This window comes from Zonotrichia albicollis, chromosome 3, assembly GCF_047830755.1.
Source record: "Zonotrichia albicollis isolate bZonAlb1 chromosome 3, bZonAlb1.hap1, whole genome shotgun sequence".
Taxonomy (NCBI): domain Eukaryota; kingdom Metazoa; phylum Chordata; class Aves; order Passeriformes; family Passerellidae; genus Zonotrichia; species Zonotrichia albicollis.
The window spans coordinates 106,185,278-106,200,388 of NC_133821.1; the positions used below are offsets into that span (position 1 = coordinate 106,185,278).

Below are 15,111 nucleotides of genomic sequence, written 5' to 3' on the forward strand. Positions count from 1 at the left end.
ACCATGGGCACTAAGATGCAGACTGTGAAAATGACAGGCATGTGTTAAAGACAGGATGGGAAACTTACAATAGCATATATAATAAATCTGCCTGATCCTTCAAGATACAGTAGAGCAGCTGAGCAACTAAGCCACTACTCAAGACTCATTTATTTTAAAGTGCTTCCTATGAATCTCCCTTGTTAAAATGCCCCTCTGACCACTCAAGCATCTGTTTCCTCAGCAGGCAGCTCTTTTCCCACTGCACCCACAGGCTCAGCCTGACACTCCTGAATCTGCACACAGGATCCACCAGGCCCCTGCTTCCACCTGCCCCTGCAGGACCTGCTGACAAAGCCAAGCCTGGGCTGCCCCTGGGATGTCCTTGTCCCTTCTCCCATTGCAGATGCTCTGCACAGTCAGACACTATTGCTCTCACAGTAGTGCTTTGTCTCACATCTGCTGTCAGAGATAACCCAACACCCAGGTGAGAGAAGGCTTCCTTACAGTGCCAGGGGCATTCCTCCCAGGTAGAATAATAGAGTTCCCTTTCAGAAAGGACCCTCTGGTGGAAAGGAAGTTTGTGGGCCTTCTCTTCCACAAAGCACAATTAAAAAATGCCAAATCTCAAATGTTTAAACACATTCCACTCACTGGAGTATTTCTCAAGCTGGTAAAGGTCACCTTGGACTGTCCTCATTTGTAAAGCCTGTAACTTACCAGATAGTGATACTCTCTCACTGGCTTGTTGCTTGCAACACTCAGCTCAAAAGTCTTCCCAGCCTAGGAAAAGCACACAATTCATATGGATGAGTATGGAAAAATCATACGTAACTAGACTTTAATTGTGGCAAGTTTTGTCTCAGACTGTACCTTTATATCCTGGCTCTTTGTTTTAACCTGCAGATAAGTCTGACTGGGGGAGCTGAACACATCATAAACACCTATGTCAGTCTTACTGCTGAGAAACTCTGCCTGCAAGACAGTGCAAAAAAACCCTCTTAACAAAACAGCAAAATCTGTGGTGTTCATTTTTGTGGTACAGCTTACAAGAGCATGGCAGCCTTAGCAAAAGTCCACTTTACGCTTTGGGTATCTGGGGTTTTTTCCTTTGATATCATAGTGCAATTGTTAAATCCCATTTGAGAGGATCTTTCACTTTCTTTCCAGCTGGAACATGAAGTAATAAAAATAACAATAGGTGACAGGTCAGCTGTTGCAGATAGCAGGACAGCACATCAGTGATCCCAGCCCAGGCAATTTAGTGTGCCAACACTCCAAAGCAACATGTTACAAAGCAGTACCTGAACTCTCAGAGTTTTTGTAGCAGACAGGATTGGAAACTCAACATCAATTATTCCATTTTCTGGAACTGTGTAGTTCAGGACGTGGACTGTCAGATTTCTCTCCTCTGTTGCCTCATTTTCCAGGTGAGAAAGTGAAGAGTGATGGAAAAGCAGGTCTGACTCTTGTGCAGTGATTGTTACAAGATTCTGCCTCTCTTCAGCTGTCAGCTGGCTGCTATCAGAACGTGACACCTTTAGCTAAACAAAAAGAAACAAAACACTTATCCAACACATCAAACAGGGTAAAGCTAAAGTGCACAACACATAGTATATAACAATAGATTTGCACTCACATCACATTAAAAAAATGCATCCTCAGGTTTCTCACACATCAATAGCTTTATTTATGTTCCCTAGTAAGCACTGCAAGTAGGTAAGTCAGGCAAGAAAAAAATTATTCATAACTCCAGGGAATAAAAAAAGAGTAAAAGCAAAGTAGATGGAACTGAAAGGAGACATTTTGCATTTCTGCTCTCCCAATTACTCTTCTAGTTGAAAATGTTTGTGTCTCAAGTAAATGATACATATCCTACCTACAGTCTGAATACTTAATTTTATCACTTGCACTTCATCACCACAAGAAAGGGCAACCTAACATTTACATAATGTGGGAAAATGAGTCACATGAGCAGAGATGGTGCTGAGTTGGATGTTTTTATGAATTCATCAAATGAGCTGAAGACTGAAACGAGGCCCAAAATTGACAGTGTGCAACATCTTCACTCCATCATACATCAATCAGCATTACAACTTAAAACCTTCATTCCCACATTCAAGCAGATTTTCATCCAGTAAAATCATTCTCATTCTGCATTATACATGACATAAAAATCAACTTTTGTATTTAAAAGCACTGAACTAATGTTTCCTTTTTCTTTTTCAGCCCATAGATGTCACTGCATTACCACTCCCCCTCAGCCCCTATTTCCCTGTTCTCTCTCTGAAGAGTATTTGCTCTTTATGTAAGATATCCACTTTTTAGTAACAGCAGCAGCTGTTCATTCACACTTCTTTGGCAGCACAACTGAAACCTCCCTGTCTGCCAGCTGCAAGAATTGCCAGATGCTTCAGCTCTCTCTCACTTAGTTCATCTTTGGAAGAGGACTAAAAAACAGGTGGATTCAAACTGAGGTGCTGGCAAGGAAAATGAAAAGCACAAAAACAAAAAGCCCAAATGATCAGGCTAGCATAAAGCTATGTCTTGAGCCAATCCACTCTGGAAGAGAATAGACAGCCTAAATCACTGCTATTTAGGTCACATTTCTATATAGTAAAGGCTCAAGAATTGTAAAATTCACTCCCTTTTTCAAGGAAAATGCAGTGATACAATATGCAACCTCTGCAAAATGTGGAAATACTGAGTGCAGTTGAGGGACAGAATGAGGAACGCAAAATATTTCTAGGAGTGGACTGCAGCTGGCATGAAAAGGACAGGACAGAAGGCAGAAACATCATTTTAGCTTGAAAGCAATGTGGCTTGATGAGTTTTAACTGAATTAAGTAAAAGCTGTTCAAATATACAAATTCACTATATAAAGTATATATTTGTGTGTATGTATAGATATATATATAGTTACTTAGTTAGATATACAAATCTATACTATAAAGAGGTTTGAAACTTAATAACTAATCTGTTGATTTAAAGTACAGTCAAAAAAAACAGCTAGGGAAAATTTCTCTTCCACAAGAATGCTGATAAACTACACACAAATATATTCTGCCAAGATTACAGCATTCCCTGCCACTTACCCTTTTCTAGAGCAATTGGAGGCAATGCCTCTAATTTTAGTGTTTGCTGATATGTATTGTGAAAAAAAGAGAGAATTTGAAAATAAATCTGTAAATTACACTTAAAAATCCAAGGCAATCTTTGCTATCTAAGCATGGAGGAGAAGTCACATTTGTTTATCCACAGATGATCATCAAACAAAAGAACTTACAGTTGCTATGAAGTTCAGAGAAGGCTTTATAACTCTAGTGTAGTCCAGAAATTCAATAAAATAGTCACTTTGCTTTGGAAATATGATGGTACTTGAATTTTGGGAGATTCCTGTTGAATAATTGTATGTGTTTAGACAACATGCATTTAACACATATATTACTTTAGCAGCTATACAATTTACTGCCCATGACTTTGAAATAGTTCTATCATATTTTCCACCATTTGAACTCCTATCATTCTTCATCCTTCTAGCTCAGCATCAGTACAAAGCTGGCATATACACTGGTACTGTCTGCCACAATGCAATATAAGATATATCACACAGGGCTCCGCTCACACAGACTATGCCAGAATGATACAAGGAAGAAACTTATTAAATCCCAAATCAGCCAGCTTCACCTTGCTGGGGTTTCTACAGAAAGTCTGTAATGAAACCTAGTTTCTGGGACAGGCATACATTTTGTACGCATGATTTATATTTTTTTTTCTAACGGGCAAGGTGCAGTGGAACAAGGACTCACAAAAAATCCTCAGTTTGCAAATCAGTCCACCTAGAAGAGGCTACACTGTGGACAAGCTAGGACCAGGAAACTCTTTCTACTAATGTGGCTTACAAACACACAATGTCAGCTAAATTTATGATTAAAGTTAAGATTGTAAAATTCAGGCTAATGCTAGCGATTCTTTATGCCTGCTCTTCTCATCAAAAATGATCAGTCACTGACTTCAAGCTCCTATCAGAATGTGTTTCTTGGTTATTTAATAAATCATTTAGCACAGAACTCTATTCTACTGAGTTAACAGCTGGTTAAACTATTAAATTTCTAGGCAAGCAACATTCAGATAATATATTTGAATGTGGATGGTTTGAGCTGAGACCAGCACATGATACTTTTCCAGAGCTCCAAGCTGTTGCTCAGAGCAGCAAGGCATGCTGGATTTCTGACAGAAGAGCTCCCACTCGCACACCTGTGAGTGACTCGGTCACCACCGCGATCATTTCGATCGGCTCCGTGTAATCGCCGCCACCGTGGTGCCACGACTGCTCTGCATTCAAGTTTTGCAACATCAGCTTGTTACAGGTTACATTCACAGATCCATTTATCTGCAACACAGGAAAAAATAACTGCTGAGCCAGAAAAGCCAGAAAAGGACACCTTTCTGTCTACTGTAGCTTATTTCTAGTTAAGTCCTGTAGCTCTCTCCACAACCAAGTTTTGGAGTGTGAACACCAGAAAATTATGAACCCTGACCCTTTATTTTTTTGCTGTCAGCAACCATTTTTATTAAATCCAGTAGGAGTTCACTACTATTTTAGAGGCAACAATGCTTTAGGGAAAAAGTTACTTTTTTTTCCCTAATTTCTAGAATTATTCATTTCTACATGGCTAGCACAGTCATACCTAAGCTTTACAGCAAAATAGAATGAATGAGTTTCTCCCTGAGGAGAGGGGTATACCCTATTCAGCATCTGAGCTCAGAGTTTCTGCAGACTAAGTGCTGCTGAAGGCACTGAAGTCAGACGGTGGCTGAAGTGAGCAAACATAAAATTACAGTCACTTAATGTAGCAAAAATTTAACCTTTTTTAACAGTCCACATCTTAAAAGTAAAATGTCTGATTTTGCAAAGAGAATGCAACCAATCTATCACCTCTTTTAAGCCTTCAGATTGAAACTGTGTGTCTTTTTAAATTTCATGCTTCAGGTTACAATTAGTGCAGTAGCTCAAATGTAATTGCTGGCAATTAGTAGGCAAAATGCTTTGGTTTCTACCATGCTAGAGCTCCACCCAGACAACTGGAGTGTTCTCCTCCAGCCTTGTGACACTGAGCTCAGTGTGCAGGGGCAGACACAGGGCCAGGGAGCATTCCTGAGCATGGGTCCTCCAGCACCTATGAAGCTCCTGGAAAATCTTTCTACCTGGGTCAGTTGGTACACTCCAAAATAGCCTCCAGGCACAAGTAAAGGGAGCACAGGTGCCAAGTGTCATTCCCACCAAGCAGTCTGAATGTAGAAGCTTTATGCTGGAAATTAAAGAGAGTTTAACACTCTTCAGCTTGGCACTCAGGAATGATTCCAAGCATCACTTAACCAACAACAGGACAGAGACTTAAAGAAGCTACTAAGAGATTACTCACCTCCATTGTTGTTGTTATATTTCTCTTGTTTGTCCAGTAAGAAACAGAAAGGCAAGTGATTGTTACAGTTCCCTTTACTGGCTTTCCATACGTGTACCTGAAACATATCAGGCAAAGTCAAACAACACACCACCCTCCAGGACTTGGGCTCCTGAAGAGCTCTCAAGGCACAAGATCCTACTAAAATCTTATTCTCTGGCCTCAGATATGGGCAGAACACATTTCTACTCCAAAACATGGAGTTTGCCATACTGACACCAGTTTAGCAACATCAAAGCTGGAAACCTAAAACCTGGAGAAGATACACAGTGCTGCTCTTTCCATTAAACAAGCTCTACAAGCCTATTAAAATTATTATGGGCTGTATGATGTACAAAAGTTAACTATACTAAGCTGAACACTGAAAGCAATTAGAAGAACAATTCTGTTCTTATTGAACAGAACACTGATGCATCATCATAACTAATATGCAGTAGAGTTAAAATGGGATGTGGGAAGTGTAAGTATTTTGCTTACCAAATATTGCAAACCCAAAATGAGATATCTCTAGACATTTGGTCATAATTATTACTACTTATTTAGTAATCATAGTCTCAAGAAATCATTGCAAACAATGTCCAGCTATGGCAAATCTGAAAACTGTAACATACTCCCTTCTTAGGATGACAATTGCAACCTGCAGCCACTAAGCAATAAAACAAAATTTTGTATAAATGCTTCCAAGTTATACTTAAGAGAAATCACAACATTATCAGATTGAGACAGAGAAGTGAAGGAGGGGAGGAATGATATGAGGACAGACAGGACACCTAAAATCATTCTAGTCCTCAGCAGTAATACATGTAGGTGTGGTAACTTTTAAGTACTTTAAATCAATATGCAGCCACTTAAGTAATATCAAAGCTGAAAAGCAGAAAGAAAGAAAAATCAAACAGCATAGTTACAGGAACAACTCTGATAACACGGTCTGGCATTTAAACTCAGTCTAAGCAGACCTTATTATTAATTACAGTAATAAGCTGCCATTAACCTTGAAATTATGCTGCCATTGAGCAGCATCCCTGTACTTAACTTGATCTAATAATACTCCAGAGAAGAAAATGGGCTTTATGACATCTACAGGTTGTATAAAGAAGCATTATGTCTCTAAAAAAACAGTCATCAGGAATCAAGTCATTCTCTACAAATAATTACAATGTATCAGTAAAACTTTGCCACTGCTAGGATTCAACCTCAGATGCTTCACTGGTGTCCAAGTATGAATTTATTGCAGCAAACAGGTACACTTTCAAACACCATATGAGTATACCAAATGAAAGGTTCAAGTGTCCTGGGGAATACCAAAACAGCCTAAGAAATCAAATATTAGCTAGAATATAATGAATTCCAAAAGCAAAGTAGAACGGGGGAAAAAAAATGAGGAAAACTTTTTTTAATTGCCCCTTAGGAGAGTCAGAGAATCATAAAATGGTTTGAGATGGAAAGGATCTTAAGGGTCATATATTTCCAACCCCCTTGCCATGTACAGGGATGCCACCCACTAGATCAGGTTGCTCAGGGCCCCATCCAAGCTGGCATTGATAGTTTATAATATCAGCTTGCATGCACTCTACAGAAGGAAGTGTTTCCTCAAAGTCCAAACATTTAAATAGCCTGTTAAACAATGATTTCTGTATTCCATTTGTAAACTGAGTGCTTCTTCAGAAGGTATGTATTTTAAGGCATTAAATAACCCACAAAAGACACTTATTTCGGTCTTCTTGGATGGATCTATCAGGTAGCTCTATCTGGCTCTCATCTTCAAAAATAAAATTAATTTCTGAGATTAATGCATAGTAATTTTTTTGTCTAGATATTTTCTCAGCTGAAAAATAAAATATTATCTACACAGGAGTCTACACTGAAGTCTCTTCTGAATTTCTCAAGAACTTTTCATTCTTTACCTATTTGTAGCTATTGGTATTTTGATACAAGATACCTAGGCTTGAAATCTGCAATGCTGATTTACTGGAACAAGGAGGATGTTCATAGAAGTCTGCCTAATTTTCCAAGTGGTCTAATAAAATACAGCCACTGTACCTACAGACCTGCACATGGTAAATTGGAGAGTACCGTAAAAGAATATAAAAACCATAAGAACAAAAAAAAATCAAAACACATATTACAAGGAAGAAACTTAAGAAATTTTCAAGTAAGGTAGCTGAAAATGTATAGCTGTAGTCTAGAACTATATTTACCAGACCAAAAGAACTTACTAGAAGTCTGAAAATCTACTAAATCTTGTTACAACAAAATCCAGCAAGTAGAAACAGATACTAGCCAACTAATTTTGAATAGATGGGGCTTTATTAGCATTCTCATTTTTACTTTGACACTTAAAGAACCACAATAAGTTTCTTGAAGAGTGAAGGTGACAACAGTATCAGCGATTTACTTACTTTGCAGAGACAACACCAGTTACATCTTCATCTCTCAAAGAGTAGTACAAGGGTGTTGTTATTAGGACATCAAATTTTGGTAAAACTAAAAAAAATTACAAGAAGCATTAAATTCACAGAAGGAATATTTCTTAAGTTACAAGGGTAGAACATGTAATTTAATAAACACTATTAGCTTCCTAAGTTTCCTAATAAAAGGTAAGATGTATTTTTAAGCCAATTGCCAGACTACGACTTTTTGTTGAAAGGAGAAAAAAGCATCATAAAAACAGTCTGCATAGAAGCCTCTAAGTCTGAAATATAAAACATTTAGCTTGTTCAGCCTTTACAGAATTCATCAGCAAGCTTCCCAACCAGGTAATCTGGGATCATTAAAACTACCAAAGATAAACAGGGCAGCTGATAAGATTGTCAGTCTCAGAGAAGCCAAAGATTTGGAAATTTAACTTTCTGTGAGTATTTAAAATGTTCATGCCAGACAAGGGAAGCCAGTATAAATTAATGGAGAATCACTACTGATTTTGGTCACTACTAAATAACACTTACCATATTCCATCACTTTAAATCTTTGATAATGAACTTGACCCTATTGAAAAAAATTCATATGAGAAAATACATACAATTTTGGTTAGATTAGTAAATTTAACATACCTTCTTGGCCAAATCCCACCCATATTCAAGTTAAACTACAATTTCTGACATGGTGTGATTTTAAATCATGGCTCAATCACTATCAGCTCCTCTAGAGACCAGTAGTACATATTTACAGAGCAGAAGGACACAGAAGCTCATGTGAAGCAGACTTTAAGTATTTATCATGAACAGCTTGTGAAGCTTCCAGTCTGCAGACATCTGTCTATATATGCCTGGTTTCTGTACTAAAAAACTGAATACTTGAGCTAACTAGCATAAAACTACCTAGTGTAAGTAGTCACAGTCATCATGATAAAACATGACCGACATACCAGCACCATCTTTGCTAGCACATCTTTTATTAACTTCTACAAACATGAGGCTCCTACAGAGTCTATCTAGTGGATGAGACTATTTCTAAACCTTGTATAATCTTGTGATTGTACACTTACTCAGAAGGTGGCTGCAGTTTTGTTACAGTCCACAGCCATACTTACTTCATCAGAGACACCCTTGTGTTGTATCTTCTTGTTTCAGTTATTTGTTACTTAAAATCAAGGAAAGAAATCAAGGAACTACATAATTTGCTGTTACTTGTGTTCTCTTCTATTTTCCTATTTTTCTACATTTTTTACTCATTTCCTCCAGGAGGGAAAAGAAAAATGAAAACGGATAACCATTTGTCAGGTGAGATCAAGATGCGTAAGATAGGAATGAGTCTTTGTAGCAAGAGAGGATAAGCTGAGAACTCCTATGGTAAAAACCCTAGGACCAGGACCTAAAATGGAAACAATTACAAACTTTTGTTACCTGATCAACAACCTTGCAAGTTAAGCACCTCAGACCAAGCCCTTTACGTATGTGTATTTACACATCTCCTAGCAAAATACTCCCATCAAAGTAAAAATTAGATTGCTGCCAATTTGATGATCAAGGCACCGATCATCTTTATATGGCTATGTCTGAAAATATGCATGCAGAATTATCAACTTTCACAACATTTGTGCAAATAATAATATTTGCAAGACAAAATGCTACAGCACTGACAGGCATAAATCAGCCCACAATCAGATTACTATCAGGTAGTCTTAGGAACACGTCTTAGGGAAATGTCCTGCAGTGAATTCACCTCACTTCTTGCTCTCTGTACAGCTTTTACTTTCAATACTATGTACGTGATCCTTGCCATAAAGCAAACCCTGAACAAAATGTTACCCCAGACAGCACAGTTAAAAAGCATCTTCCTTGAATATGAAATATTGTTTCCCATCATCTTAGAAGTAAAAATAAAATTTTTAAAACTACAATTAAAAACTAAGATAACTGTAAGTAGTAGAAAACAGATTACAGCAAGGCTAGTACTCCTGGCTGCATCTTCTCTAAAGTGACAAGCTTTGTGACAGAAATCAAGTTGTGCTTGATAGCTCAGGGAAAGGCAAAGACCCTACTTGGTCATCTTGATGATGTGAATACCAAGCCAGATTTTCCACTAACACATTTTTTAGCCAAGCTGGTCTGAAGTAGAACAAGTAACAGCACTTCAACCACTCAATCATTTTAGTTCATTAGGGCAAGGCTGTCTCTCTGGCAAATATTGTTCAAATATACTGATGTGGAAGTTGTTAAACCAGTTTCCAGGAACAGTAGCTTTTGAGACAAGCAGTTAGTCAGTTAATTATATATGTACAACCCAAGAGAGATTTTTAGAGGTTTTCTTTAGGACAGGAAAACAACACCACGCCTATTCCATTTTTCCCAGAGCAACTTCATTCTAGTGCAGGTTTTGTTTTCCATGCCTTCTCCTGCTTCTTAGCTACACTCACCCTTCCAGACTAACAACATTTTGCTCTAAATCAGCATTTCTTAAACTGCAGAACACCTACTGCATTCTGTGCCAACCGCCCAGAGTAAGAAAATTGTGCCAAAAAGAGATCCAAAGAGGTGTTCTGGTATGATGAGGATAAGCCTTTCTGCAGGGAAGCCTTAGATGCTGTGTATCCTGACATCCAAGAATCCCTAACTACAGTCTAGATTCTGCTCTGCTGTGCTGAACTCTCCTGTTTTAATTCATTGGGTCTGATCCAATGAAACTGAGGTCACAGGAGCCATTCCCCACAGATTTTTTTTCTTCTTTGGCAACTGAAAGTCCCTGAAATCAATCTCATCTGTGTCCATTTTCCTATTTGTTTCTGACATTGACATGCATTGCTGTTGGAGCATGGAGAAGGACTCTGGGAGCGGTCCAGGGCTTTGCCCTGGAAAAGCACAGCGCTGGCACCAGCTGCATTCCTGGGCTACCTCACTGTCTCACAGGTCCTGTCAGGAGCACTCTTCCGCCTTGGCTCTGAAGCTCAATAAAACAGATTTTTGTCTAGACAGAACTAACAGAAGCACTTCATGATCACTTCCATGCTTTGTCTGCACATGCAAGAAACAAACCCCAAAATGAAATTCTGTTCAAATTCAATAGCACAGTCTCCAAAAACCAGTCAGCGTCCCACCAGTGTCACCACTATCTACACAAGCAGATCCTGATTGAATATCTGTGCACATTTTCAAGCTACTGAACACTCAGGCAATGCCAAAGGCTTTATGTACAGTCTGATTTTGAAGAAGTGTGACACATTTTTAAGCAATTATTTATACAACATTAAACTTAACACACCAAATGTGAAATCCATAACTAATCTAGCATAAAACATGACAGAATTTGCTGTGGATACACTGCAACATGTATTAAACCTCAAAAGCTAAAAAACTCAACCTGTATAGTATATAATCATTCCCAGTTGATTCTGAAAGTTTGCTTTATAGCTGAAGCTTTAAAAAAATGCAATACTCTTAAAATATTTTGGAAAGACCTTGTTGCACCTGAAACATTACTACTCTTCCATATTTGATCATAAATTTATACATAACAACTTCCATAAATTAGATTACAAAATGCCATTTAACTAGAAACAACTTCTGGTTAGAGGTGCATGCTACAAAAACTCAGCAACTAGAAGTCTTTCAGCAACAGGAAATATAAGATATCCAACTAAAATACAAGGTAGAGGCTTGGAAACCAGACCATAATTACTCTGTCTTGCGTTTTCCTGGAACAGCTGTACTAACACCTGAACTTTTATTAAAAATACTACAGGATGTTTAACAGCAGCAAGCAGCCAAAACCTGATTTAAAACAGAATTCAGAGGAAGCTCTTCCAAAAATCAAGACTCGGTACACTTGGAAACTGATCTGTAATCAAGAGAAGGGAAATGTTATTTAATCACTTAACAATTCTTTAAAGACAAGAGGGAAACTGAGAAAGAAAGGCTGGCTATTTAACTAGAAAGCCCAAGTCATGGCATCAGGATAGCTAAGTCATGCATAGATCAGTCTGGGTTTGCCATATGAAGATGTTCCTAAAGCCTCAACAGATCCATTAGCTGGCTGGAAGCCATGCAGGGCCAGAGCTGGCAGTACTAGTTAAGGAGAGGAAGACATATCTGTTATACACTAAGCTTTCCTTAGCAGTAAATCCAAGTTCTCAGTGGCCTCTCTTATCAGGAAGAGACTGGCGGATCTATGTGACTTTATATATGACATAATAAAACCCACATCTCCCTTGAACAGCAGAACTGCTGCAGAAGAGAAAGGAATACCCAGTTAATAGCTAGGAATATCCACGAGGAGGGATCCAGTCGCTCAGCAGCTTTCACTGAACACCCATTAAATCTCCACAATATCACCAACACAACTCCATGTTCAAACGCAATCCCATCCCATATGATCTTGTATTTCACAGCATAAACTCCCTTGCAACCAAGAGAATAAAGTAGAGTTTCCCAATAGCAAAGTTCTTTTCCTTTATTCTGCAAGGTGTTTTGCCGGTTTCAATAATCTGATGGTTGGCATACTTTCAGAAAAATAAGTCTGTGAGACAACACACTAGGCAGACCTAATCCAATAGTGTGAATACTGCAGTAGTCAAAGTATCATGCATATGATGCCCTTAGCCAACGAAGATTTGTTGGCACTGCTGTAGAAATAATGCACATTGCTTTGTCATTATATTCAATGTGGAATTTGAAAATTAAAACGGAGCAGTTGTAAACAAAAAAGGGCCTGAAAGTAAACATAATTATTTCTGTGTGGGACTTGGGGTTACTGTTCTATTCCCAAAGGATAAGCACTGTAAGAATAGCCATTTTTTTCTGGACACCAAGGTCTAAAACCTTTTTTTTTCCCTGAAGTATAATATACACTTCTTTTTCTCCCCTATCTAATTTTCAATTCAAAGAGTTTAAATATCAACAGGAACAATTTAGTCTGATCTCCTTTTAACACAAGTTTGGTACCTTTGTATTCAGGTGCTCCAGCAATCTGTGTTGTTAGAATGCATTTTCCAAAAAGACAACCATGAAATAATAGAGAACACCTAGGGAACTGCATCAACCAGAGTAGCCAGGAGTGACACTGTGTCTTGAGCTGACACCTAAGGCCTTTTCACTATCAGTTCTCAATGGAGTGTGCTGAGAATTTGTCTAGACCCTTTTAATCCCAAGTTTTGAGTATTCACAATAACTGCCAGTGCTGTGCTCTGCAGTTCAGTTATGATGTTTCAGTCATTTTGAAATCACTCTTCACCTCCTCTACCTGATGCCCTTTAGCTATATGTTGAAACAGACAGGAACAAAACATTCTCTATTTACTTTCTCCTTGTTACTCATGACTTGAGAGGCACTCTCACTCTGACATATATTTTCCAGGATCATTAACCTTCTGTAGCATGGCTAAAATTTAGAATACTAAACTACACTCTACTAAGGTCTCACTTCACTTGTCTCACAGCTGTTTCATTAGCCCAGATGAATTTACAAGGCATTTTTCTTTCAACTTTACAATGTTTTTTTCTCTTTGGTTTTATTTCAGGAGGGAGTGGCACTCATTCAGATCCTGAAAACAGCTGCCACAACCCCTTCATCAATTATCTCCTAATTTCGGCATTTCTCAAGCTTTTGCAGAAAGCCCAAGCCACATTTCACAAACACTTTTTTGCTTGGCATATGAGCTGCTGAAGGAGCCCACCACTGCCACCGGGCTTTGTCTCCATGTCTGAGCCACACCTGCCCCAGTGCTGAGAAGCACCTACAATAACTGTGAGTGGGGATGGCTTCTCAGCTGGATCAGTGATCTGGTCTGGTCTAGGCCAAGAAAAACACATAGATTCTTTTCAGTTTGGGTCACTTCCCCACTGCTCTTTAGATCTCAGCCTGACTACAGTTCTACAGCTGCTTTAGCGTGGCTGAGGGGCCACTGAACAGCAGGCAGGGGAAGGGAAGGAGTGGCAGAGCACAGGGAGGAGCACAGGAACAACTTCATACATTTTTCCCATCACAGACAACAGCAATAACTCCACACCCACATGACAAAGTGTTTGAAAAATCCAGTCCTGACGCTCACTTGAGCACCACCCTCACATGCCTGAGCCTATAGAGATCTATCAAACATATAACTGGTACTGGTAAATGTTACTCCTGAGTAATACATGATCATGTGAGTTTTTCTCCTGTCTACCCATCATCTCCCTCATTATGTAACATTAAGTAGTCCTGTTTATACTTGCTAAATGTCTCTGAAGAGCCACTGCAAGCCAAATAGGAAATGCAGTTCCCAAATTATAGGTATTAAAAAGCAGGCTGAATAACCCTGACACACAGAGTTTTGAACAGCTAAACCTCCAGCTATTTTTGAAACATGTTCCATGGTGTATGAGTGTAACAGCTTGAAGGACTGGCCTGAGAGAGCTACTACCAATAGCAACATGCAACACAGACTCTTCCAGTTTTGTTTTGCAATCGTCCTGTATTACTAGTCATCCTTTCTATTTTACAAAGTTATTTTTTCCTCAGTAACTCATCAGTCACTGTGAGTTGCTGAAACACGCCTAAAACTAGGCAAAGATCTGTAAATAGTCTTGGTTCCTCAACCCTTTAGACACTGACTGGCTGCACAGAGTGATACACCAAATTTCTGTGTATTTGCTTGCAAAATAAATGTAGGAGTATTTCACTTAACAAGGAAAAAACTCTACTCCATGATATCTTTCTTCTATATTAATATTACAAATTCTCACTTTTTTAATACCATTTTTATCCTGGAATCAAAACACAGACTTTAGGATAAAGTATGTATGTAGGATTTTGTATCCTTCCCCAAAAAACCATGTACTATTGAAAATCTTGTGAGGTTTGCATAGCATCTTGCCCAATATTTGACACGAGGGAAGGATTTGCTCATCTCATGATCCATGTTTATAATTCATTTCAGCAACATAAACACAATTTTATACACATCTAGCAGAAGAAATAAATCTCTCTGCGATTTGGCAATATTAATACTCACGTTCACTTCCACCTCTATGGACCAGTCTCCTAGTGGAGGGTTCATTGACAACTGAAATTTTTTGGAAACCACACCCAAATCACCCTCCTCCATCAACCACTGCTGAATCAATTTCTTCCGAGGGTCCTAGGAGAAAAGTCAAGCTGCATGTTAAATGTGAGAGGCCTTGCTGGCAAGATTTAGGCAGCAATTCATACCACCTGTATTTGTCACAAATTCAGAACATGTGACACAATCTAACATC

At 38.6% G+C, this 15,111-nt stretch overlaps 1 protein-coding gene across 1 annotated transcript in view; it reads right to left on the bottom strand.

Annotated features, from left to right (window-relative positions):
• Nucleotides 1–15,111, bottom strand: part of CD109 (CD109 molecule) — a 65,589-nt gene that overhangs the window by 32,329 nt on the left and 18,149 nt on the right. The window contains exons 5-13 of the mRNA XM_014269973.3: nucleotides 14,868–14,993; nucleotides 8,390–8,429; nucleotides 7,844–7,928; nucleotides 5,406–5,502; nucleotides 4,237–4,372; nucleotides 3,266–3,375; nucleotides 1,284–1,523; nucleotides 853–954; nucleotides 700–762 (exon numbers count right to left, since the gene is read on the bottom strand). Of these exons, the coding sequence (XP_014125448.3) occupies nucleotides 700–762; nucleotides 853–954; nucleotides 1,284–1,523; nucleotides 3,266–3,375; nucleotides 4,237–4,372; nucleotides 5,406–5,502; nucleotides 7,844–7,928; nucleotides 8,390–8,429; nucleotides 14,868–14,993 (999 nt within the window). The remainder of the gene's footprint in view (nucleotides 1–699; nucleotides 763–852; nucleotides 955–1,283; nucleotides 1,524–3,265; nucleotides 3,376–4,236; nucleotides 4,373–5,405; nucleotides 5,503–7,843; nucleotides 7,929–8,389; nucleotides 8,430–14,867; nucleotides 14,994–15,111) is intronic.